Source organism: Oratosquilla oratoria, chromosome 33 (assembly GCF_046742065.1).
Source record: "Oratosquilla oratoria isolate Oo_2021 chromosome 33, ASM4674206v1, whole genome shotgun sequence".
Taxonomy (NCBI): domain Eukaryota; kingdom Metazoa; phylum Arthropoda; class Malacostraca; order Stomatopoda; family Squillidae; genus Oratosquilla; species Oratosquilla oratoria.
In genome coordinates, this window is record NC_134809.1 from 3,896,808 (window position 1) to 3,921,807 (window position 25,000).

The 25,000-nt window shown below is 45.6% G+C and overlaps 1 protein-coding gene across 14 annotated transcripts in view; it reads right to left on the reverse strand.

Moving 5' to 3' along the window:
- Positions 1–25,000, reverse strand: part of Girdin (protein girdin) — a 328,484-nt gene that overhangs the window by 104,866 nt on the left and 198,618 nt on the right. For all 14 annotated transcript variants that reach the window (XM_076172492.1, XM_076172481.1, XM_076172489.1 and 11 more), the window contains one exon: positions 12,524–12,632. In XM_076172492.1, coding sequence (XP_076028607.1) covers positions 12,524–12,632 — 109 coding nt within the window. The remainder of the gene's footprint in view (positions 1–12,523; positions 12,633–25,000) is intronic.

Here is a 25,000-nt window from a genome sequence, read left to right on the forward strand (position 1 = left end):
TTAACTGTTTCAGAGTTATGGCGAACGTGAGGTTGGTTTTTGTCGTTTTTTTTTTTGTACACCTGTCAACGTTTCGCTTGGATTTTTGTTACTACAAAAATAAAAATAAAAAGAGCTAATACACAATGAGAAATGGACTGGCAGTGTACTTGGAAGCTTGCCTGGCAACACCCACAAAGTTGGGGACAAATACTAATTTTTCTTATTCGCAACTTGTATATCTATTGTCTACCACCAGGCGATTTTATCAAGCTAAAATAAATAAATCCTAGTGTAGGCCCTATGATCTCTTGCAGTCTTATAAAATGTATGTGGTATCACATAGCTTCTGTTAATTATAACGGAATTTGGTTCAAGATCAAAGTCGACGACCCTTTTGTACTCTTACATTAAAGTCGACTTCCCACACCGCGCCTTTGTCACTAAACATCGTCTGTGTGTGCAATCATGAAGCCTTATCGGAAAAAGTCGTTTTTCTTAGAAATTCGATTTCAAGGCGGACTCCATTATAGGAAGATCACGTCTGTCACTCTTGGAAATTCCTTATTTACTAATAAAGTAGTTAGTTGTTGTTGTTCTTGTCATTGTTTTAATATATATAAATATTCATTACGCATTTGAATATCGACAAAGTCGTTGAGGTTCTAAGCGCAACGGAAAACGATATGACGTCACAGGCAGTCTTGCTAAGTTTGGATTTCAAACGCTTTAGTATATTCCTGTTGAGGTTTTGATGCAGTAAATATCATACCTTATCTATTAATTCAACTGCAGAGCGGAACCCTGACCTGAACGAAGTAAATATTGCTCAGAGGCCCCATATAGGAAGTCCTTCAACATCATAAAACCATATCATCGGGCATAATAAATAAATAAATGATAGGGTAATAAACTATAAAGAATGATTTATTTCCACACAATATTTCTTCTTTTCCTGATTATATTTCTCCTCGTAATAGTGATTAAAGTGCCCAATTATCTTTTTATTCCTGTTCTTTTTTTCTGAAAATGTTATACATAGTGCCATTAACAGTGTATAACTGTTTCCATTTCCTTCCGTGTTTGAGAGAGAGAGAGAGAGAGAGAGAGAGAGAGAGAGAGAGAGAGAGAGAGAGAGAGAGAGAGAGAGAGAGAGAGAGAGAGAGAGAGAGAGAGAGAGGGAGAGAGAGAGGGAGAGAGAGAGAGAGAGAGAGAGAGAGAGAGAGAGAGAGAGAGAGAGAGAGAGAGAGAGAGAGAGAGAGAGAGAGAGAGAGGGAGAGACGAGAGAGAGAGAGCGCAGATAACCCTGGACGAAGCATTAATAAACACAATTGCAAAAAAAAAGTAATTTTCATTGTATCTGCTCACAAACACAACACAACCTAAGTGGTGGAGGGAGGAGGATGGGGAGGGTGGGAGGATGGGGAGGGTGGGAGGGTGGGAGGCCAGTATCTTTCGAGAGCATCTCACCAGTTGCTCTCACCATGGAAACGCACATATCAAAACAACCTGATCGCGTCTTGAAGCCTTCGTAGCTACACGAGCGTGTCAACATCACGACGCCATTTTATTACAACATCTCTAACTATGACGTCATTTCTATATAATGATATCTCTACATGTCTTCTATTATGATGTCATCTCTATATGACGTCATGTTTCTATTATGATGTCATTTCTCTAATATGACGCTACCTCTATTATAATGTCATATCTATATAATGACGTCATGTTGTTTCTCTTCGCCGTTGATCAGTGTTTCTCCGATTTGGTCGCAACGTTAGGGCAATAAACTCTATTCCTAACACATCTTCGTTTGCCCTTCCCCACCCACATTCTCTCTCATTTGTCTGAAATAATCTTAAATATATATATATATATATTATACTACACATTATCCTGAACAATGCTGAATAAATAAAATATAAAGCGACAACACCTACATCTACATACAATAGGGAGAAACATCAATGCGCTGACACGCTTCCAAGAGGATCAGACTCTAAGATACAACAGCGTTCAACACTCTTGGCTACACGTAATAGATGTTCATCTGCACATCAATGAGACTTTATGTTCTGCTGTTGCAGAACTTTTGATTTATAACCCTCAAAGCTCGTTTGACAAACTGTTTATCTTATTCCACTTCCTCGTTCACGTTGTCATATATCATTTTTTTCGCATATATTCTTAGCTTATAGCTCGTTAGGGTTATTGTTATATTCTCTCTCTCTCTCTCTCTCTCTCTCTCTCTCTCTCTCTCTCTCTCTCTCATCTTCATTCTTTCACACTTTCTATCATTCCTTCTTGATCTCTTATTCTTTGTCTCTCCCTTTACAAGAAAAATAATAGACAAATAAATAAATGAAAAATAAAGGAAATTAAAATAAAATAAAAAACGGATAGAAATTGACAAATTAAGAACAAGAACAAAATGAAGAACAACCAGAACAAGGGGAAGAGGAACAAGATGAAGAAAAGCAAGAACAAGGGGAAGAACAAGAACAAGAGCAATAACAAGAATCGGAAGAACAAAAAGAAAAAGAGGAAGAACAAGAATCGGAAGAACAAGAAAAAGAGGAACAAGAAAAAGAAAAAGAAGATGGGCACCCTTAAAAAAGGTGTTGGGGGTGTTTGGGGTGTTGAGGGGGGAAGGTGCTGTCGATGAGGGTAAGGTGCGGTGCTGCCGAGGTGCAGGCGGCAACGACGACCTCGTGGCTGCCAGGTGGCCTTCCTGGCCTTCCTTCCTTTCTTGTCTCAAAACGAAATCTGAAATATGGATCGTCGACAAGACGAGAACGCCATCCACACACAAGAAGATTGAACCAGGAAGGACAGACAGACGGACAGACAGAGAGAGGGTAAAGGGGAGAGAGAGGGTGGAGAAGGGGAGGGAGGGAGGTAGAGGGAGAGAGAGAGAGAGAGAGAGAGAGAGAGAGAGAGAGAGAGAGAGAGAGAGAGAGAGAGAGAGAGAGAGAGAGAGAGAGAGAGAGAGACGAGAGAGAGAGAGAGAGAGAGAGAGAGGGGGGGGCGGAGACAGAGTACAGAAGAGAGATAGAAGGAGGGACGGAGAAAGACAGAGACAAAGTACAGGAGAGAGAGAGAGAGAGAGAGAGAGAGAGAGAGAGAGAGAGAGAGAGAGAGAGAGGTGGGGGGCGGAGAGTACAGAAGAGAGATAGAAGGAAGGACGGAGAAAGACAGAGACAAAGTACAGGAGAGAGAGAGAGAGAGAGAGAGAGAGAGAGAGAGAGAGAGAGAGAGAGAGAGAGAGAGAGAGAGAGAGACAGAGAGAATGTGACAAAACTGGTAAAAAGCTACTTGTACAAGTCCCTTTCCTTCCTTCCTTCCTGCGTTCTTGAAAATGCTAAATTATATATTTTTTCTATTCAACGTAGTAAGCCCTCTCGAGTCTGGATCGATTCAGAACCCCATCTTGTCGTGGAACAGTGGAACGGAACGGCGGAACGAAATGGTGGAATCGTGGAACGGAATGATGGAATAGTGGAACAAAGACGAAAAGAAATGGTGGAACCGTGGAACGGAATAGTGGAATGGTACGATGGAACAATGCAGAGGAATGGAACGGACTAGATGGAGCGAAATGATGGAACAGAACGGAACGGTGGAACAATGCAGCAGTGGAACATAGGAATGGAACGGTAGGCTGGATGGAACGAAACGATGGAACGGAACGGGACAATGGAACGGAACGAGACAATGGAACGAGACGGGACGATGGAACGGAACGGGACGGGACGATGGAACGGAACGGAACGAGACGATGGAACGGAACGGAACGAGACGCTGGAACAGAACGATGGAACGGAACAGGGTGATGGAACGGAACGGAACGATGGAATGGAACAGGACGATGGAACGAAACGGAACGGGACGATGACACGGAACTGAAAGGAACGAAACGGAATGGGACGATGGAACAGAACGGAACGATGTAACGGAACGAAACGGTGGAACGGATGACCACGACGTCCACCACATGCCCATCACCGATTATCATCCTTGGGCCGGGGGGGAGGTGGGAGGGGGGGGGTTGTCTTCCTTCTTCCCACCACCCAGCCAGCTGTCGTTCGAATAATTTCGCGAGTGGACCACCAATTAGCGAGAGGAAAAGAATTTAAATTGCTTACATTTATAGAAGCTATTAACTAATAGGACATCTTACAAGCCTAACATCAACCTTAAAGAGAGAGAGAGAGAGAGAGAGAGAGAGAGAGAGAGAGAGAGAGAGAGAGAGAGAGAGAGAGAGAGAGAGAGAGAGAGAGAGCTCGGGAGCGAAAGGTTGGGGTAATGCCAGCAAAGAATATTTTCAAATCGTAGTTGTTTGTCTCTAAGCAATCTTAACCACTTTACATTTCTCATGAATATGAAATCTTATTTTTCTTCTTCTTATTATTATTATTCAATTGCCAGGCAGTTTTATCCAGACGATCTTTTTTAAAACGAAAAAGAAAATTAAATAAAAATAAAAAATATGCGAAACTGTCCAGGGCAAGCGTCTCCATTAATGCAAATCCCAATTATAATAATTCCCCAAAATGGCCAAACTTTGTCCTTCCCCAAAAGTCTGAGGAAAAATGAGGCCACTGTCAGGAATGGGAGGCTTCTTCCTCTGAGAATAAAATCGCCTGACGGCAGCACTTTATCAACACATTAAACGACGTCGAGTCCAGTCTTAATGAGAAACGTCGATTTTATCTATTTTATTCTGGCTAACGAATGCAGACTTCGTTTCGAGGAGGGGGAGAGGAGAGGGGTTGAGAAGAAAGTGGAGAGGAAGAATAAGACGAGAGGGGGAGGGAGGGGGAAGGGAGAGGGAGAGGGAGAAGGGAGTGAGGGAGGGGGAGTGGGGAAGTGATGGGGGAGGTAGGAAGAGGGGGGAGGTAGGAAGAGGGGAAAAGGAAGGATGGAGGGGAAGAAGAACGGGGGAGGGGAAGAGGAACAAGGGAGAGGAAGGGGAGAGTGAGAGGAGAGGAGAGGGGAGAGGAGAGGGGAGAGGAGAGGGGAGAGGAGAGGGAAGGGGTAAGGGAGGGGGAGAAGGGAGAGAGGTGATGTGGAGGGGGAGGAAAGAGAGAGGGATGGGGAGAAGGGAAGTGAAGGGGAAGGAGGACGAGAGATTGGAAGTGAAGATGGGGGGGGAGGTGGAGAGGGGAAAGTAAGGGGGAGGAGGGGGAGAGAAGAGGAACGGAGGAGGGGAAGAGGAACGGGGGAGGGGAAGTGTGAGGTGGAAAAGGTGGGAGAGTGGTAGAGGAAGAGGAATCCCTACAGAGTACCAGTGAAGGCCATTGACCCTGGCTACCCAAGCCCATCAGTCAAAGGTTCCATTTCCTCATCCACCTAGACCCAATGAACGACAAGAGAGAGACGCCAGACGATTTCATTCGGCCGGGAGACGTCCCCAGGAGTTCTAAGAGACTGGAAGAAGTGCCGAGCGGTAATCATCATCTTCGGTGCCAGGCAGTCCCGCGGTGGCACCGTGCCACAAGACTATCGACTGTCGCCAATGATGGATTCCTGCACACAAAGACAGATTTCCCGTAATTGCCCTCAATCCCGGTTCTTGGACGATGTCGAGGGGAAGGGTGATTCTCACGGAAATAGAAATAAAAGCAAATTGAACGAGTCATTAAACACGCAAATCAATCCACTGATGAACAAATAAATAAAGTATAATGACGATAATAACCCTTATTAGTCTTTCTTCCTCTCGTCTATACTATGCGTTTATAAGAAAATAATACTGCCAATTTCTTCTTACATTCCTTCTCTCTCGTATACACATATACGAAAGCTCGGGGAAAGATAAGAGAGGAAGACTTTTGTGAAAACGGAATATGGAGAGGAAATCTTATGAGACTTTTTGACTGAGCATATTCAGGCGTGGAGCATACGCCAGGAGGCACTGAGTAGCTGCGGCCGAAGCAGTCACCTTTACTCTATTAAGGACTTTCGAGAACTATTGGGGGCATGTAGCAATCGCTACTGGGAATCGGAAAGGAGTGCGGGATTCGAACCGGCATATGCCTCGACACTAAACTTGAGGAGGGAGTGGGTCCAGCACGCTACCCACGGGGCCACGACGTCCCCTTTAAGACTCGGAATGGGAAGGGAATCAGGTTAAACGACAGAGGTCAACATTCAAGCCTTACGGCGGTTCATTCTGGCTGCCGCCAAGCGATTTTAATCAGTTCAAGTGAACCCACCCACATCCTCCCTGTGGACATCATCTTGGGTTAAATTATTCTCCATTTACCCTTTCTGACTGTCGCTGGGTGATTTAATTCAGCTGTGTGTGTGTGATTCACCATGGTCTTGGATCACGTATTGGACTCGTGATCGACAGCTACTCCTCTTCCGGAAGAGAGCTCAGAGCTCATATATGACCGATCTATGGATAATGCTGAGACCTTACACGTACACACACAACCAACTCCCCGTCCACAAGAGTTGGAGTAACGACTCACAGCGCAGCGATACTGAAATTATTTCAGCCCTGGGCGGGATTCGAACCCGGACCACCGTAGTGGCAGGCGAGAAATCTAACCACAGTGCATGCGTGTGTGTGTGTGTGAGAGTGAGAGAGAGAGAGAGAGAGAGAGAGAGAGAGAGAGAGAGAGAGAGAGAGAGAGAGAGAGAGAGAGAGAGAGAGAGAGAGAGAGAGAGAGAGAGAGAGAGAGAGAGAGAGAGAGAGAGAGAGAGAGAGAGAGAGAGAGAGAGAGAGAGAGAGAGAGAGAGAGAGAGAGAGAGAGAGAGAGAGAGAGAGCGGGAATCCCACAGACATGCCGGCCGGGAACAGCGGGAATGGCGATGAGCCGGGAATGACTCGAGCCCGTAAAGAGAATTGGGGGGGGGGGCCCTCCCCGCCCTCCCCCCGTAACGACATAGGGGCCCCGTAATGAGATGGGGCCCCGTGATGAGATGGGGCCCTGTGATGATAAGGGAACCGAACAACTTACAGGACGGGCAAGTGGAGAGATTACTGTGTATATAGGCGGGCACAGGACGAGGCGTAAATAGGATTAGGAAGATATATGAAGTGAGTCAACAAAACATCTTTTCCTCCTCCTCCTCCTCCTCCTCCTTACAACTATCTCTCAGCCTTCTTTCTCCTTCTGCTCCTCTTCAACCTTCTTTTCATCTTCCTCCTCCTCTTCCTCCTACTCCTCTTTCTTCTCTTCCTGCTCCTGCTCCTTTTCAAACTCTTTCTCGTCCTCCTCTTTCTCCTAATGCTCCTCCTCTTCATCCCATTTCTCTTTTTCTTCCTCTTCTAATTCTCCATCTCTTCACCCCTTTCTCTTTATTTCTCTTCTCTTGCTCATACTCTTTTTTCTTCTTTTCCTACTCTCTCTACTACTACTATTACTAACTTTCCTCTTCTTCTTCCTTATCCTTCCCCTCCTCTTCCGCTCTTTCAACTTTTACTCTTACTCTTTTCATCCTCTTCCTCTTCATATTTTTATTGTTCTCTTCTTCTTTCCCTCTTCCTCTCCCTCTTTCTCCTCCTACACATCCTTCTCCTCTCTATCTCTCTCTTCCCTTACTTCTTTACTTTCACTCTTTCTATCTCCTCTTCCCCTTGAGGGATTACTAATACTACGGGAAGTGTCGAGATACTTGTGGGTAATGACATGGAACGAGGGCGATAACAGCCCAGAAAGGCGATAACGAGGGGCGCTGATAGATACGGAGCAGCAATGTCACGCCAAGGGTGAGGGGGGCAGAAGGGGGGAGAGGGGGAGAGGGGGAGAGGGGGAGAAGGGGACAGAGGAGAGAGGAGAGAGGGGAAGAGAAGGGAAGAGAAGGGAAGAGAGAGGAGAGAGAGGGGAGGCAAAGAGAAAGTAAATGAAAGGGTAGACAGCAACTTCATTCGTTTCAAATTCTCACACCCGTAGATTGTAGCTGGCATTACACAATGATTGTAAACTTCAGATACATATAAAGAGAGATAATCTCGTGATCTTATATTCACCAAACATTTTCCAACCAACGGTAAAGCGCTTTTTTTTTTTATACTTCATTTTCATGATCTTCATCCAGTTTCAACATCTGGTCTAAATAATGATACACTTCAATTTCTTCAAGACCCACCACCATCGATTATAATTACTTTGAACTTTCGAGTTGAACATTACTTAGGTTTTAATTCCGTCCATTTTCAAACCTACTTTGATTTTCTTTGTTGAGATCTGATCACTGTGTCTTGAAAGTCTTCTGCTTCTAAAATAATAATAATAATGTCATTCGCAAATCAGCTGTGATTAATATATTCCTCAGTAATCTCCAAAACCTTTACCTTCCTGATTCAACCTTTTAAAAATCTCTTCCAGACAAGGTGAAAATAACTTTGCTGAAACCGCACCGCCTTGCCGTTTTCCTTTCTTAATCTTTATAGTTTCTGTCTCCTTGTGTAGTTGAATTATAACAGTATCTTCCACGTGTTCTGTAGAAACTTACGAGGTGTTTATTAGCATCCAATTTGCGTAGAGTTCTACCGAGTCAAAGACCTGAGGGAGAAGGTGGAGAAGGTGGAGGTGAAGATGGAAAAACAAGAGGTTGAGGAGGAGGATGTGGAAGTTCGTGGTGGAAGAGAATGTGATGTTGACGGTGGTGTAGAAAGAAAAACAAGAGACTTTTCTTGTAAGTCACCATAGGAGACTTAAACCTTACCCAAGAGTTTCACCAAATAATTGTTAAACTAACGATCCTATATGGTAGGAATGTAGACTGTATTACGAGTATGAACGTACACTGAATCGTAAATGACTTTAAACGTAGATTGTGCTACAGTGGACTGTTTTATCATAGACTGTGATAGATGACTGTGGTTATGGATTGGCTGACCACAGGTATTTGTACTGCGTGAGTGAAATGTGATCTGTGTGACCGTGTACTGAACGGGCGAGAACTGTGTGATGTGGACTGTTATGAGGACTGTATAATGTGGAATGTGTGATGTACACTGCGTGATGTGGACTGTGTGATGTGGATTGTGTGATGAGGGCTGCGTGATGTGGACTGTGTGATGTGGATCGTGTGATGAGGGCTGTGTGATGTGGACTGCATGATGTGGACTGTGTGATGAGGACTGCGTGGTGTGGACTGTGTGATGTGGACTGTGTGATGTTGGACTGTTGGGCTTCGAGGAGAACTCGAATGGCCTCAAGACCTTGAAGACCTTTCCGGAAACCGTGAGACCTTCTAAGACCTGCAAGACAAAGCTTTTAGGACCTTTAAGGTTTTAAGATCTTCCAAGACCTTTTAAGACCTTTCCAGAGGCCTTTATGACCTTTCCAGAGACCTTTACGACCTTTCCAGGTTTTTAAGACCTTTCCAGAGGCTTTTAAGACCTTTCCAGGGACCTTTTAATACCTTTTTTGAGACATTTAAGACCTTTCTAGAGACCTTTAAGACCTCTAGGACCTTTCCAGAGGCCTTTAAGACCTATCCAAAGACCTTTGAGACCTTTCCAGAGACTTTCAAAACCTTTTTGGACCCTGAAGACCTTGACGTAATCGAGCCTCCAGGAAGACGGGGGCTAAGGTACGGAGGGAACTTTTTACGAGGAACAAGGAACGAGACTGACGGGAACTCGGGATCGGGGGATAGCCGATCAGGAACTGGACCGGGAGGTGGAATTCCCGGAAATGAGCGACTTCCGGCCCGGGAGGACCCAATGAGCTGAAAACCGCTGACTAGCGACCGCCACTATCATCCAATCCCACCACCACCACCACTATCACCACCCACTATCCACTCACCAGAATGTTCAGTCATCGCTATCACCATTTCCTCTTCCATAGAACACATTACTACCACCACTGTAATCAAAAACCATACCTAGTTCATTCTCATTCACTATCACAACCCATCCACTATCACCACCCACTGCTATCACCATCTCCTCTTCCACAACACCCACCACCATCCCCACCTCATCCTCATTCACTATCACCATCACCACAACTACCAAGCCACTATCATCACCCACTCACCCACCCACCAATGTCACCACTATCACCACTACAACCACAATCACACCCTTACCTTATCCTCGTCCACCACCGCTAGTTGCCACAGTCACCAATACCCTTCACCTTTACGGCCTCCTCTTCCTCCTCCTCCTCCTCCTCCTCTTCCTCCTCGTCCTCCACCACCACCACCAACAACCCTATCATAAGGGTCATAACCGCCACGACCTTGAGGAGGAGGAGGAGGAGGAGGAGGAGGAAGAGGGGGAGGAAGAGGAGGGAGGGGAGGAGGAAGAAGAGGAAGATGAGGACGAGGAGGAGGACGAGGAGGAGGACGACGAGGAAGAGGAGGGGACGAGGAAGAGGAGGGGATGAGGAGGAGGAGAAGGGAGAGAGGAGGAGGAAGATTGAAGAGAAAGATGAAGAAGAGGACAAGGACGAGGAGGACAAGGACGAGGACGACGAGGAGGGAAACGACGACGAAGAGGAGGACGAGGAGAGGAAGGAAGACGAAGAGGAGGAGGATAAAGGAAGAGAGGCTAAGGGAAGTGCGGCGTCCGAGTTCATAACCCAACGATTACCGATTACTCAAGCTAGTTACCCCTAAGCCGGTTACTCGATTTCTGGATTCTTCCTGTGGAAGAACACAACCCTTTCACTACCTGTGAGCGTCCTGTATCCTATTTTTTTTTCTCTTTGCCGTCAATAGATTTTATTCAGCCGAAAGCTTCCAGTGGTGATGTGATTACATTCAATCTTTCTGGCATTTATATATTTTATCATATCCGTCACCAAAGGACTTTATTCAGTTCTGGGGAAATATCCATCTGTTCTATGGGGATAGAGCTGGGATACAATATTGGAGGGTATAGATTTTAACCCCTGGGAGTAATAATATTACAGGGTGAGGGGGTACCTATATCACGATTCAAATTCAGTATTAATTATAATACTCTACGCTTTGATGATGGTATCTATATTCACACATATTCTATATTAAAGAGATAGAGCAAAGGATATAGAGTTGTTGTTGTTGTTGTTGTTGTTGTTTTTGGGGGGGTATATTTAACCCCTGGGAGTGAAAATATTACAGGTTGAGGAGGGTACATATATCACGCCTCAAAATTCAGTATTAATTTTAATACGTTAGTCTTGGATGGCGGTATCTTTTTTAGCTATATATGTGTATCCTTATTATATTTTTTGTTGGTTAAGGTTCATTTTGTGCGGAACCTTAAGGGCTGTACACACTGAGCCTCGTGCAACTTCAACACGTTACTCAACGTGTTGCTGTGCGGGCTTCTGCAACACGCCGCGCGATTCACGACAGTTCTAACCTCATGTAGCGGGGCAGTGTCCATCTTGACGCGGAGGGGAAAGGTACGTCGCAGCTAACCCAGTGGTTCTTAACCTTTTTCAGTGCCCTTAGTACCCCTTGATATCCCAGAATTTTTTCTCGTACCCCCATCCAATACAAATATAATGCAAACATATGAAAAGGATTAGTGATACAAACCTTGCTTTGCTTTCTCATTATAAATATACAGTACCATTGCACTGGCTATCATGGCTCGTACCCCCAGATTCAAGGTTCCGTACTCATTGGGGCTCTTCAGGATGGCGCCTATATCCGAATGGACAAGAAGCACCACTCTCTCATCTATATTTACTTGTTGTTTATCTGGTCCTATTCCGCTAAAGCGCTAAGTAGGACCGACAGCTTTTCTAACCGACACATGCATGTTAACAAAGCTTATACAAGAAATACACCCAGCCAAAATCAAGTATTTATAGATTTACTACAACAGCATCCTTGCCTTTGGGACGTGAAGTACAAGAAGTACAAGCGGAGGGACTTGAGAATATAAACAAACAAGAATAACTAAAAAAATTAAAAAGCGCAGGTTTGGAATTAATTAAAGGATAAAATGTATCGCATTAGAAAGAACTGTGAACTGGACAGTGAGGACACACATCCTTCCCTCGACAATGTTCAGAGGTGATTGACGCGCTGCAGCACTCCGGGTAGTGACCGACAGTGTGGACACTCGATGATGCTTTCAACACTACCACTTGCCTCATGCAGCGCTTCACGAGGCTCAGCGTGAAGTAGACTTCAATGAAGTAGCTATTTTTGTCTTTATATATATATATATATATATATATATATATATATATTTATATATATATATATATATATCCACTATAAAGTAATGTCGTAGCACATCGGTCATGTAACCTGAGCTTGTTCCTTTTCTCACCTCACATTTTTGTATATAAGCATATGCCTTCCACTATGTATTTATTCTGCTGAAGAGGGTCACAGTTTGTGATCGAAATATACAGAACATTCGACATTAGTGTCTTCTTTTTTCCGACTGTGGGATAAAAAGTTTATATACATATATATATATATATATATATATATATATATATATATATATATATATATATATATATATTGGGGGGATGCGTTACCATACTTCAACCTCAAGCGGGACACTTTTGCCCCCAGTCTGGGGACCCACTGGGTTAGAGGGAGGACAAAGAAGACTCACCTGGTAAAACGTCCGGACATGCTGGACCACCTCGCCCAGATTGGAGATCCGGGCCGTCACGGTGTCCGGGTGACGGTTGACCGGACGTCCAACGCCGTCCCGGGGGTCACTGTCAACAGACAAATACAGACATAAGTACATAAGGAACAAAGTGATGCATAAACAAAAGAAAAACGCACACACACACACACACACACACACAAATATATGAGGTCTGAGCTCTCATTCGGGAGAGTAAGACTTGTCGATCACGAGTCCAGCACGCGATCCCCGACCATAGTGCGCGTGCATACAAAAAAAAAAAAAAAAAAAAAATTCCTTTGTAAGAAGTTTGGCCAAATCAAAGTATGCACAATTCAAATACACAATTAAAACTCATTTAAACCATCCCTCCCATCTCAGCACCCCATGAACGAAGGGCCATCCCAATTCCCCACCACACTGCTCAAGTTAATCGTTACTCTCCATTGGGAGCATACGCCAGGGAGCGCTTTGCTTCACTTACACGAAGCCGCCAGTCCCCAAGGTCACTCCGTGCAAGCTACACACAATTCTCACTTCAAACAATTCTCGACGGGCTCGATTAACCTCTTCCGCCCATGTCCTAGCGCCCCCTTCTTCGTCTCCTCCACTGAGGGTTGTCTCTTGTGGAGGAAACCCTGAAGAGGATCAACATCAGGGAAATATGCCGCATGCTCGAACTGACGTTCACGAATTAGGTTTGTAACTGGCCTCGACTGGGTCTCACAGTTCAGTCTCTGATTTGATAAAAACATTTCAACGAAACCCCATGATTCTCCGAAGTCCCTTGGTACCAAAGTCATCGAGACGCTTCTTTAAGTCACCATTCTTTGTCCACGTCTCACAGCCATACAACACAAGCGTGTGCAACGGACAAGCCAAACGCTATATATACGCATTTCAATGTTCCTAAGTGACACAAGTGAGCGTGTCTGAATGACACTAATGTGGTTCTTTTCCCAGCAAGCCATGACGATGATCCCGGCCTCCGCCCTGCGGAACACCTGGCCCTAGCATCAGTGGCGCATGTCGACCCTCAACCACCCACGCACCCATTCCCCCACCCCCACCCACACCCACACCCCCAATCCGCCACGCACCCCAGGCCTGTTCCCTGCACACGCCCACGATACAATGGGGTTTGATCCGCCTCCACAAACTAATTCGATTACCTGTCCACCCGTTTCTTCGTACCCGAGTTGTTACATAGGCTATGACTCACACTCACCTACTCGTAAATAATGTCTTTCCCTCCCTCGCCATCTCTCGCTCTCCCAATGACTCTCTTTTCATTTTTTTTTCTCATAATCTACATTTTCCCTTCTCTCTCTCTCTCTCTCTCTCTCTCTCTCTCTCTCTCTCTCTCTCTCTCTCACACACTCTGATATATATATATATTTATATATATATATATATATAAAAACACGCGCGTACACACACATACATGTATACACGCGCAAGCGCACACAGATTTGATGGCGCAGTGGTAGAGTTCCCGGCCGGCACGACGGCGGTCAGAATTCCAATCCCGACGACGATAACAACAACAACAATAATAATAATAGATAATAATAATAATAATACATACATACATACATACATATACCAAGGCTTTTCCCCTTTACAAGGAAGGTAGCCAAAAAGGAAAAGGCATAAAATCATTCCCACCCATTCCATCCCTGAATACACTCCACACCTCTCCACCCTCCCTCTATCTTAGCACCTCCTGGATGACGGGTCATCCCTGCACCTTGTCCACTCCCCTGGTTCAGAAGCAGTGTCGCAAGACACAGCACATCCACAGCAAGGCCGCTTCATTAAATCGGCGACCCCCCCTCTCCGTCCCCCCATACATAAAAGGAGAAGATGGGGAGAAATCCCTTCGGGCTGCGTCAAATTTTGCTCACACATACTACCTCACCCCCCATCTCCCCGCCCATTCCACCTCATGCATCACAACATCATCCATATACAACCATTCTCCATTCACCCCTGTCTTCAGTATTTTCCCGTCCTTCCTCAACAGACATTCCCCTCTTCCCCAAAGCCCCCTTCTGATGGGGTGTTCATTTAAAATTGATGGATACTCTTAATCTTAAATTATTTTTCATTCTTAATTATCCAACCTTAATTCTATTTTTCATATAATTTTTTTATTATAATGTTCAAAATGGCGTCGGAATAATAATAATAATAACATTGTCAAAATGTACACAAGGACATACAGGAAAAGAGCGTGTGCTACGACGTGGGGGGGAGGGGAGATGGGGAGGGGGAGGGGGATGGAGGGGAGGTGTGGGAGAGGGGGATGGAGGGGGAAAGGGGGGTAGAATAAGAGAAAACACTCTCCTTAATGCAAATGCAACGTTTTGAAACCCTTCTCGTAAAATGTACGTTTTTATTCATTTATTTACTTATCAATTTGTTATTAATTACGTGTCTATTTGTTTATTCACGTATTTGTTTGTTCTGATCTGTATAACCTGGACGCTGTCCCATCCATACCATCCCCCGGTGATTTCCACTTGCCCCAGCGACCTCAACACCTCACCTTTTACCCTGTTTCCCCAAAGACAACCTCAAGAATGAATTCTGGGGTTGAAGGAAGATTCTGGGGTAGGAGAAAGATCTGGGGTTGGGGGAGGTCCTGGTGGGGGAGGGAGATTCTGGGGGTGGGAAGGACTCTAGGGGGTGGGAAGGATTCTGAGGTTAGGTGATTCTGGGGGTGGAGGAGGATTCTGGGGGTGAGTGAGATTCTGGGGGATGGGAGAAGATTCTGGGGGGCCGGGAGTATTTTGGGGTTAGGCGATTCTAGGGGTGGGGAAGATTCTGTGGTGGAAGGTGATTCTGGGGGTGGGGTAGATTTTAGGGGTGGGGATGGTTCTGGGGTGGGGGAGATTCTGGGGTTAAAAGGAGATTCTGGGGAGTGGGGTATGATTCTGAGGGTGGGGGAGCTTTCTGGGGGTGGGGAAGGTTCTGGGATTAGGAAATTCTGGGGAGTGGGGAAACATTCTGGGGGTGAGGGAGCTTTCTGGGGGTGGGGAAAATTCTGGGGTTAGAAGATTCTGGGGTGGAGATGATTCTGGTGTTAAAAGATTCTGGGGAGTGGGGGAGCATTCTGGGGTGAGGAGGATTCTGGGGGTGAGGAGGATTCTGGGGGTGGGGGAGTATTCTGGGGAGGCCCATTTCCTTCAGGGAGTGAAGTCGCACTCTCAGAACTCTTCACTCTCAGTAAATCCACCACACTCTCGCCACTCCTCTTCACTCCATTTCTATTTCCATTCCCTCCCGCAGCGGTCTTCTCCCAGCGTCCATTTCGTATTCCCGATTCCCGGAACGATATTTCAGAACTCCAGCGGGAACGGGAACCCGGAATGCATTCCCGGTCGTCGTTCCCTTGAGTTCGAATCCCACTCAAATCCCGGGAATTCCACAGGGAGTTGGGCTCTATCCCATTTTTCTTCGCCAAATCCACGTATTTACATTTTTTTTTTTTTTTTGTATTAAATTGGGTTTCAATTTACTACGTTTTTTACTATATTTATAACACTTTCATGACTGCATTTCGCATTATTTTTTATGAATTTCTTTTAAAACACTCAAATATGAATGCTAATCTCTTTATCATCGACATTTTAGTTACAGCATTTTTATTATTATATTTCTTATCCTTTTCATCATATTTCTAAAACCATCTAAATATTAAGAGTGGATGCATTTTAAGGAAATTTCAGTCTTGTTCTCTCAATATGTAGTTCCCTTTTTACTCTGTTCGTTTTTATTTGTCTTAGAATTATTTATCGTTGGTGTGAACGGCATTTCAATTTTCATTCTATTTATTTGTTAATTTGATCATTTTGGCGTTACAATCATCAATATTCTATTTCATCATTTTGCTATGCTTATATTCTCTCTGTCTCTCTCTCTCTCTCTCTCTCTCTCTCTCTCTCTCTCTCTCTCTCTCTCTCACACACACACACACACAAACCACGCATACACATACAAAACACAATCACGTGTCAATCACACCCATTCATACACATAAATCACGCAATCAAACACACTCTTTCTCACACACACATACACATAAATCACACACACTCTCTCACACACGCACACACACACACACACACACACACACACACACACACACACCTCTTCAAAAAAAAGGAAATGATTAAGAATAATTTTGACACTTGAGCCAAAACAGAAAAAGGCAAACAAAACAACACAAAAAGTAAATACATAGAGACTGCCGCCAGGCCCCCCACCCCCACTGCCATCACTGAGCGTAAATACACAAACAAAGCTCCCCTACGCCCAAAACCATTTCCCTTTTCCCCGCTCCCTCGCTGCTGCCCTAAAGGCATCTCCTCACTCACTCACTCACTCTGGTGGTCCCTCTCCCTAACACCCTTCTCTCACCACCACCACCACCATCACCACTACCATTACCACCATCACCACTACCATTACCACCATCACCACTACCATTACCACCATCACCACTACCACCATCACCACTACTACCACCACCATCACCACTACCACCATCACCACTACCACCATCACTACTACCACCATCACTACCACCACCATCACCACTACCACCACCACCATCACCACTACCACCACCATCACCACTACCACCACCACCATCACCACCACTACCACCACCATCACTACCACCACCATCACAACTGCCACCACCATCACCACTACCACCACCACCATCATTACCATTAAAATGTACCACAGTATTTGATTTGGTTAGGTACCCAGAAGTCTTGTACGGACCAATAGGTCTGTTGCAGTTCCTTTGTCCATGTAACGCCACCACTACCACCACACTCCTCCTCCTCCTTCTCCTCCTCACATCACGCTATTCAATACTAATTATCACCACCTCCACATCTTTCTCTTCTCCAACCTCCAGAATGACGACCCAATTCCCTCCGCCACCTCCACGCCCTCCTCCTTCTCCTCCTCCTCCTCTTCCTTCTCCTCCTCCTCCTCTTCCTTCTCCACCACCTCCTCATCAACACCTTTCGTTCTCTCGACCTCGGAGGAACGCCTCTAAGCAACCTACCCCACCCCCACCTCCACGCCCCTCCTTCCCTTTTCTCACCCTTCATCCAGCCTCCAAATGGACCAAAAGGTCTCACTATGGTTCACTCTACCACCGCATTTCATACTAACAAATGCAAACGCACAAAGCTTGTTAACTCCCCCCACCTACCCCAAACACAGGTAAGTACACATAACCTTACACATACACACAGAGATAGAAATGAGAGAGAGAGAAAAAGAGAGAGGGCGAGAGGAAGTGAGAGAAAAAGAGAAAGAGAGAGAGGAAGAGGAAGAGGGAGAGAAAGAGAGAGAATGAGAAAGAGGAAGAGAGGAAGAGAGAAGAGAGGAAGAGGCGGGGGTAAAGAAGAACGGAAACGAGAAAGGTCGAATAATTGAAGGGAAACAACTGAGAAATGAAGAAAAAAAATAAAAAAATAAAAATAAAAATAGCACAGTAGTCATGAGGTCCTACCTTCTCTGCCCCCCCCCTCTCTATATATATAAAAAAAAAAAAAAAAAAAAAACGCTCTTCCCCAATACTACTCTCCGAAGTCATGGCACCAGAACAGGTTAAGTTAGATTAGGTTACATTGGATCTAGTTAGGTTAGATTAAGGTTATTCTACCCCTACCGACACCTCACACACCCCCGCCCCCCAATCCACCCACCCTCGTTCCCATTCTCTTCCCACTGCCCTCCCCCTTCTCCCCCCCTCCTCCCCCACACACGCCCTTTCTCCCAAGTGACCCTTGGCCTTCCCATCTCCCCCTCCTCTTCTTCCTCCTCCTCCTCCTCCTCCCTAATTCCTTGACCCTGTTCGTCTTTCCCTTTCCCTTTCTCTCTCTCTCGACTTCCATAACAGTGAAGTGTTTATGATACTCTGCTTTCCCATTAAAATAATTTCTTCACACACACACAAATATATATATATATATATATATATATATATATATATATACATATATATATATATATATATATATATGTATATATATATATAAAACCCTTCCCTCCACTTCTCTCAGATTCCCAGCAGTGACTGTCACCTGCCCTAACAGTCCCTAAAGCTCATAATAGGACAAAGGTGACGGCTTCGGCCGCAGTTACTCAGCGCTTCCTGGCGTAGTAGGCTCCTCCACCCTTAACCACATTCTGGCATTCTTTTCCATTTCCCTAGAGACTCTTCTCCTCCTCCTCTTCTACCTCCTCTTCCTCCCTCTCCTCCTCTTCTACCTGCTCTTCTACCTCCTCCTCCCCCTCTTCCTCTTCTTCCTCCTCCTTCTCTTCTTCGCCCGTCATGACTTCTTCTCCTTTTCCCTTTTATCACCGTTTCCCCTCATTTCCCTCTGTACCTCTCCCTCCTTTTCCCCTTTCCTTGCAGTGTTCCCCCTTCCCCTCTCTTACCATCTCGTCCTTGTATGCAGCACGAATGTCGAGGACCACCGACACCCCTACGGATCAGATCAAGCGTCATTCTTTTTATTATTGGAAACTCCTTTATCGCCACATGGTGATTCTTGTTCAGCACGGCATTGTCCCTTCCAAGGATGTAAGTGCGGTTCATCATCGGCGAGGTGTTACTAAATACCTCCAACCTAATCTTCACTTCCTCCTCCCTCGCTCCTCCTCCTCCCTTTCCTCTTCCTCCTTCTCTTCCACCACCATCACATCCTCCTCCTCCTCCTCCTCTTCCACCACCATCACATCATCATCATCATCCTCCTCTCGTCTGCTTCCCTCCTGTCCACACCCTACTCCTCGTTCCTCCTGATCTTCCTCTTCCTCTTAATCCTCCTCATCATCATCATCTTCTTTCCATCTACCTTCTTCATTTCCCCACCCTCCTCCTTGCTCCTCTCCCTCTTCCTCGTCCTCCTACCCTTCTCCTTCCACCCCTGACTCCTCCACCTCCCCTACCCGCCCTCTCTCCACTTGTTCCCAAAGCTGTGCTAACCAACGGCTGGCCCCACTCGGGCTAACGAGGAGGAGGAGGAGGAGGAGAGTAAAAAGGAAAGGTAGGAGGAGGAATAAGTGGGTAGTAAGTAAGGCTTAAGTAGAAGGAATGGTGGGAGGAAGAGGAAGAGGAGGAATAATAGGAGGAGGAAGAGAAAAAGGAGGAAGAGGAGGAGTAGGATGAAGAGGTAGAGGAGGAGGAGAGTAAAAAGGAAAGGTAGGAGGAATAAGTGGGTAGTAAGGGTTAAGTAGAAGGAAGGGCGGGAGGTAGAGGAAGAGGAGGAATGGGAGGAGGAAGAGCAAAAGGAAAGGATGAGGAGGAGGAGGGGTAGGATGAAGAGGTAGGAGGAATGGGAGGAAGAGAAAAAGGAAAGGGGAGAGGAGGAGGAGGAGTAGGAGGAGGAGGAAGAATGGGAGGAGGAAGAGAAAAGGAAAAAGGGAGAGGAGGAAGATAAAAATGAAAGGGAAGCGGAGAAGGAGGAGGAGGAAGGGCAAAAGGGAAGGGAAGAGGAGGCGAAGGAGGGGGAGGAGGAGGAAGAGGCGGAGGACCCCAAAAGGAAATTCCAAGTCTTCGTCTCCCTCGCCGTCTCCTCCTCCTCCTCCTCCTCCTCTTTTGTCTTCGCTACCTCGATTTTTCTTTACTTTTCGTCGTCGTCTTCCTAAGCTGCGCCCTTTTTCATTCTTTCATTTTTTTCCGTCTTTTGTTTCTTTATCTTTTCTACGTTTTCACCCTTTCTTCGTCCCTCTTCCCTCAATTTTTCTTTATCGTCTGTCTGTCTGACTCTGTCTCTCTCCTTCCCTCCGCCCCCTCTCTCTCTCTCTCTCTTTCTCTTTAAAGAGCCACACGAGGAAGGATCGTGGACGGACGCAAGGGGGCAAGGGCATGTAAACTACTTCTCCGTCTCCATTGTTCTTTCATTATCGTTGCCATTATCATGATGATAATGAAAATGATAAAATAATAATAATGACAATAACAATAATAAAATAATCATCTTCAGTCTCTGTGTTCTTGAGAGTTTCTTTTACATTCTCCGTTCTTCATACATTCAATATTCTATATAGATATTGATGGCCTTCACAGCCCCCACCCCTAAAAAAAAATCCGGTTTCATCACTACCAGGGGAAGAGGAGGGGGGGGGGAGAAGGGGGAAGGGGATTAAAGGGGAAAGGGGAAGGTGGGGGGTGGGTAGGAATCCAATCCTTGTCCTAGTGGTTCGAGTTGCAAAGGGTTCTGGAAAATCCAACTCTTGCAAGAGAGAGAGAGAGAGAGAGAGAGAGAGAGAGAGAGAGAGAGAGAGAGAGAGAGAGAGAGAGAGAGAGAGAGAGAGAGGGGGGGAGAGTGAGAGAGGGGGAGAGAGAGGGGGAGGAGAGAGGGAGGGGGAGAAAGGGAGGGAGGGGGGAGAAAGGGAGGGAGGGGGGAGAGAGGGAGGGAGGGAGGGGAGGGAGAGAGAGAGAGAGGGAAGGAGAGATAGAAAAAGAGAGAAAGAGAACATAAGAACATAAGAATGAAGGAGACTGCAAGAGACCATAAGGCCTACACTAGGCAGCTCCGTATCCATTACCACCTGTCATCCCCATCCATAAAATTGTCTAATCGTTTCTTAAAACAACTGATAGTTTCAGCGCTTACTACATGGTTACTAAGTCTATTCCATTCGTCGACCACCCTATTAGTAAACCAATTCTTGCCTATTTCCTTTTTAAATCTACATTTGTCCAGTTTATAACCATTACTGCGAGTCCTGCCCTGTTGTTTTAATATGATGACCTTGTTTGCATCACCCTTGTTAAAGCCTTTGATCCACTTGAACACTTCTATTAGATCACCCCTCACTCTGCGTCTTTCCAGAGAGTGTAAGTTAAGGTGCCTAAGCCTCTCTTCGTAAGGCAAATTTCTGAGTCCATGTATCATTTTGGTCATTCTTCTCTGTACTGATTCTAGTGAATTGGGTCCATTCTGTAGGACGGAGACCGAAACTGTACCGCATAGTCAAGGATGGGTCTAACTATCGCTAGTTTAATAATTACCTCTGCACTTCTATTTGTTACCGTCCTAACAATGAAACCTAATGCTCTGTTAGCTTTATTCCTGGCGCTAATGCACTGTTTCCTAAGGGGAGAGTAGAAGAGGGAGAGTATGAGAGGGAGTGTTGGGACAAGTAACCCACAGTCACTGCTGGGAATCCGAGAGGAGTGTGGGATTCGAACCCACACCCAACCGAATGAAAGAGGATGCTTCTGAATTGAATTGTCTAACATTAGCCAGAATAAAAAGAAAAAATAATTTCCGACTAATTGCCTCGATTAGGAACAATTTCGATGATAACTTTTGTCATTACAACCATTACTACGAAAATCACAGTGATTGTATAATTCCTATGGAAATCGAAATTACTTTGCAATGGTAACTTGAAAGCACGATACACAAAATTACTTTATAATTACTTGAAAAAAAAAATATATATATGATATAAAATATAGGACATGACAAGTCTACTATATTCCCAGTAAGGACAAGAAAGTGTTGTCAAAATAATGACAATCACAGTGGTGATTGTGGTGGTGGTAAATATGGCGTCGGGTGCGCGATGCAGATTCTATTTGCGCCGGTGTTAATGACTTTTGCTCAACCTTAACGCCGGGCGACCTCACGTCCACACGTGTTGTCGCACGCCCAACTTGGGCAGGAAAGGAAGAGGAGGAAGAGGAAGAGGAGGAAGAGGAGGAGGAGGGGAAGAGGAGGAGGAGGAGGAGGAGGGGGAGGAGGAGGAGGGGGAGAAAGAGGGAGGAGCCGGAGGAGGGGGAGGAGGGAGGAGCCGGAGGAGAGGGAGGTGGAGAGGGAAAAGCAGGAGGAAGAAGAAGAAGAGGAGAAAGAGGTGGGGAGGGGGAGGGAGAAGAGGAGCAGGAGGAAGACCAAGAGAAAGAGTGAGAGGAGGTGGGGAGGGGGAGGGACAAGAGGAAGAGGAGAAAGAGTGGGAGGCGGTGAGAAAGAGTGGGAGGTGGTGAGAAAGAGTGGGAGGTGGTGAGGGAGAGGAGGAGCTAGTGAGGGAGAGAAGAAGGAAGAAGAGGTGGGATGGGGGAGGTGGGGTGGGGAGTACGAGGGGAAATGAGGAGGGAGAGGAGGTGGGGAGAGGGAGGAGATGGGGAGGGTTGAAGGAAGGGAGGAGTAGAGAAGAGTAGAAGGAATAGGATGGGGAGAGAAGAGGAGGAGGAGGAGTAGGAGAGGGAGAAGGAGAAGGAGAGGGAGGAGAAGGAGAGGGAGGAGGAGGAGGAGGAGAAGAGAGGGAGGAGGAGAAGAGAGGGAGAAGGAGAGGGAGGAGGAGAAGGAGAGGGAGGAGAGAGGGAGGAGGAGGAGGAGAAGGAGGGAGGAAAAGGAGGAGGAGCAGGAGAAGCAGGGGAGGAAGAGAAGGCGATTTTTTTTTTTTTTTTTTAACGCGGATCCAATTCTCTTTCGCATGTCCTTCGAACTCACCAGATTCGATTTCGAGCAACCTGCTGCTGCTGCTGCTGCTCTTCCCGTCAAACGAGACCTGCGGCGGCGACCGACCCTGGTGGCAGCCAGTCTACCGAACTGCGAATGACGTTGTCACGCTGGCTCCCACATCGCTTCAATCTTTGAACCTTCCCATGTGGACATCGGAGTTAGTTTGTCAGTTTTTAGTTTCTAATGAACATGGAGGTGGAGGTATGTATGTATACCTAAACGCGCGTACACACACACACACACACACAAAAGAAAAAAAAGAAAAAAGAAAAAAAAAAGGACAAACCAACCCACCAACATGACCAAAAACATAACCTTCTTGACGGAGGTAACACCATCAAACCCAACATTTTATCCTGGCTGTCGCCACACGATTACACTTGGCAAAGTCAAAACCCTAAAGGGAAATAGTTATCTATTATCTTATTTCCCAAAATTTCTTTCCTTCAGCTCTTCTTTGTGTGACATTTTGCCCGACGTTCATTTTTCACTTTATTTCTTGATAAGAACACTCTACTTAATCTTTCCATATTTTTCAAACACCTCCCTTCGCTCTGAAGAAATGATTCGCCTCATTTAAAACCAATTTGAGTATATACTAGATCTAACTTACTCTAGGCAATAGTGAAAGTGTGGTTTTGTGTGTGTGTGTGTGTGTGTGTGTGTGTGTGTGTGTGTGTGTGTGTGTGTGTGTGTGTGTGTGTGCACGCGCGCGTTCCATAGGTACATACTCCTAGTAGTCTCTCTCTCTCTCTATTTACTTTATTACCCTTTACATAATACAATTCATCGAAATCAACATAATTATTCAGGATGGGCCCACTAAACCTTCTGTTTACGGGATCCATTGAATAATTTACATAGTATGCCGAAACACATAAAATAAAACATAAAATGAAGATAAAATTTTCATCTAATTATAGTAATTGTATGAAGGGGTGACTGTGCCAACGTCTTTGTATGGGGGCAGAGACGTGGAATTTAAGAGAGGCAGAGAGGAAAAGTTTGAATGTGTTTGAGATTAAATGTTTGAGAGGTATGGTAGGGGTTACTAAGTTGGATAGAGTAAGAAACGAGGAAGTGAGAAGGAGAGCGGGAGTGGAAAAGGAGATGGCAGATAAGGCTGATGAGAGAGTATTGGGATAGTTTGGACACATCAAAAGAACGAATGAAGAGATATTAGAAAAAAGAGGTGTGGAAGGCAGAGGTGGAAGAAGCGAATCTGAGGGGACGACCGAGGATGAGATGGATGGATATAGTGAAAGGAGCATTGAGAAAGAGGGAATGTCTGTTGAGCAAGGAAGGGAGAAGGCAGGAGATAGGGATGAGTGGAGAGTGGCTGTAAGTAGATGATACTGTTATGCAAGGAAAGGAGGGGCGGGGGAGGGGGAGTGGGGGGTGCTTATGTGTGAATGATATTTTGACGCAGCCCAAAGGGATTTCTCCCCGTCCTCTCTTGTTCTGCATGAGGGAACGGAGAGAGATAGGGAGAGAGAGGAATGGGGGGTCGCTGATTTAGTGTAGCGGCTTTGCTGTACATCTACTGTGTCTTACTACATTGCTTCTGACCCAGAGCAGTGGGCGCGATATAAGGATGACCCGTCATCCATGAGGAGCTAAGATGTAAGAAGGGAGGGGGTGGTGGAGGGGGAGTAAGTACGTGCCTTTGACTTGGCTACCTTCCTTATAAGGGGCAAAATATCTTGGTATATAGATAAATAGATATTTTTTAATATAGTAATGTCCTCTGGGGTATCTATTTCAAGTGGTACAGTTCCCCCCCTCTTTCTCTCTCTCTCTCTCTCTCTCTATTCAGACTCGTCACGAGCCAACGGGTCTCCTTTCTGTCTGCTCTTCTTTTGTGAAATTTTCTTTTCAGGATTCGCATCTATCTAAACGCTCCAAAGAACTCCATTCATAATAAAATTTCAATTTCCACGACATC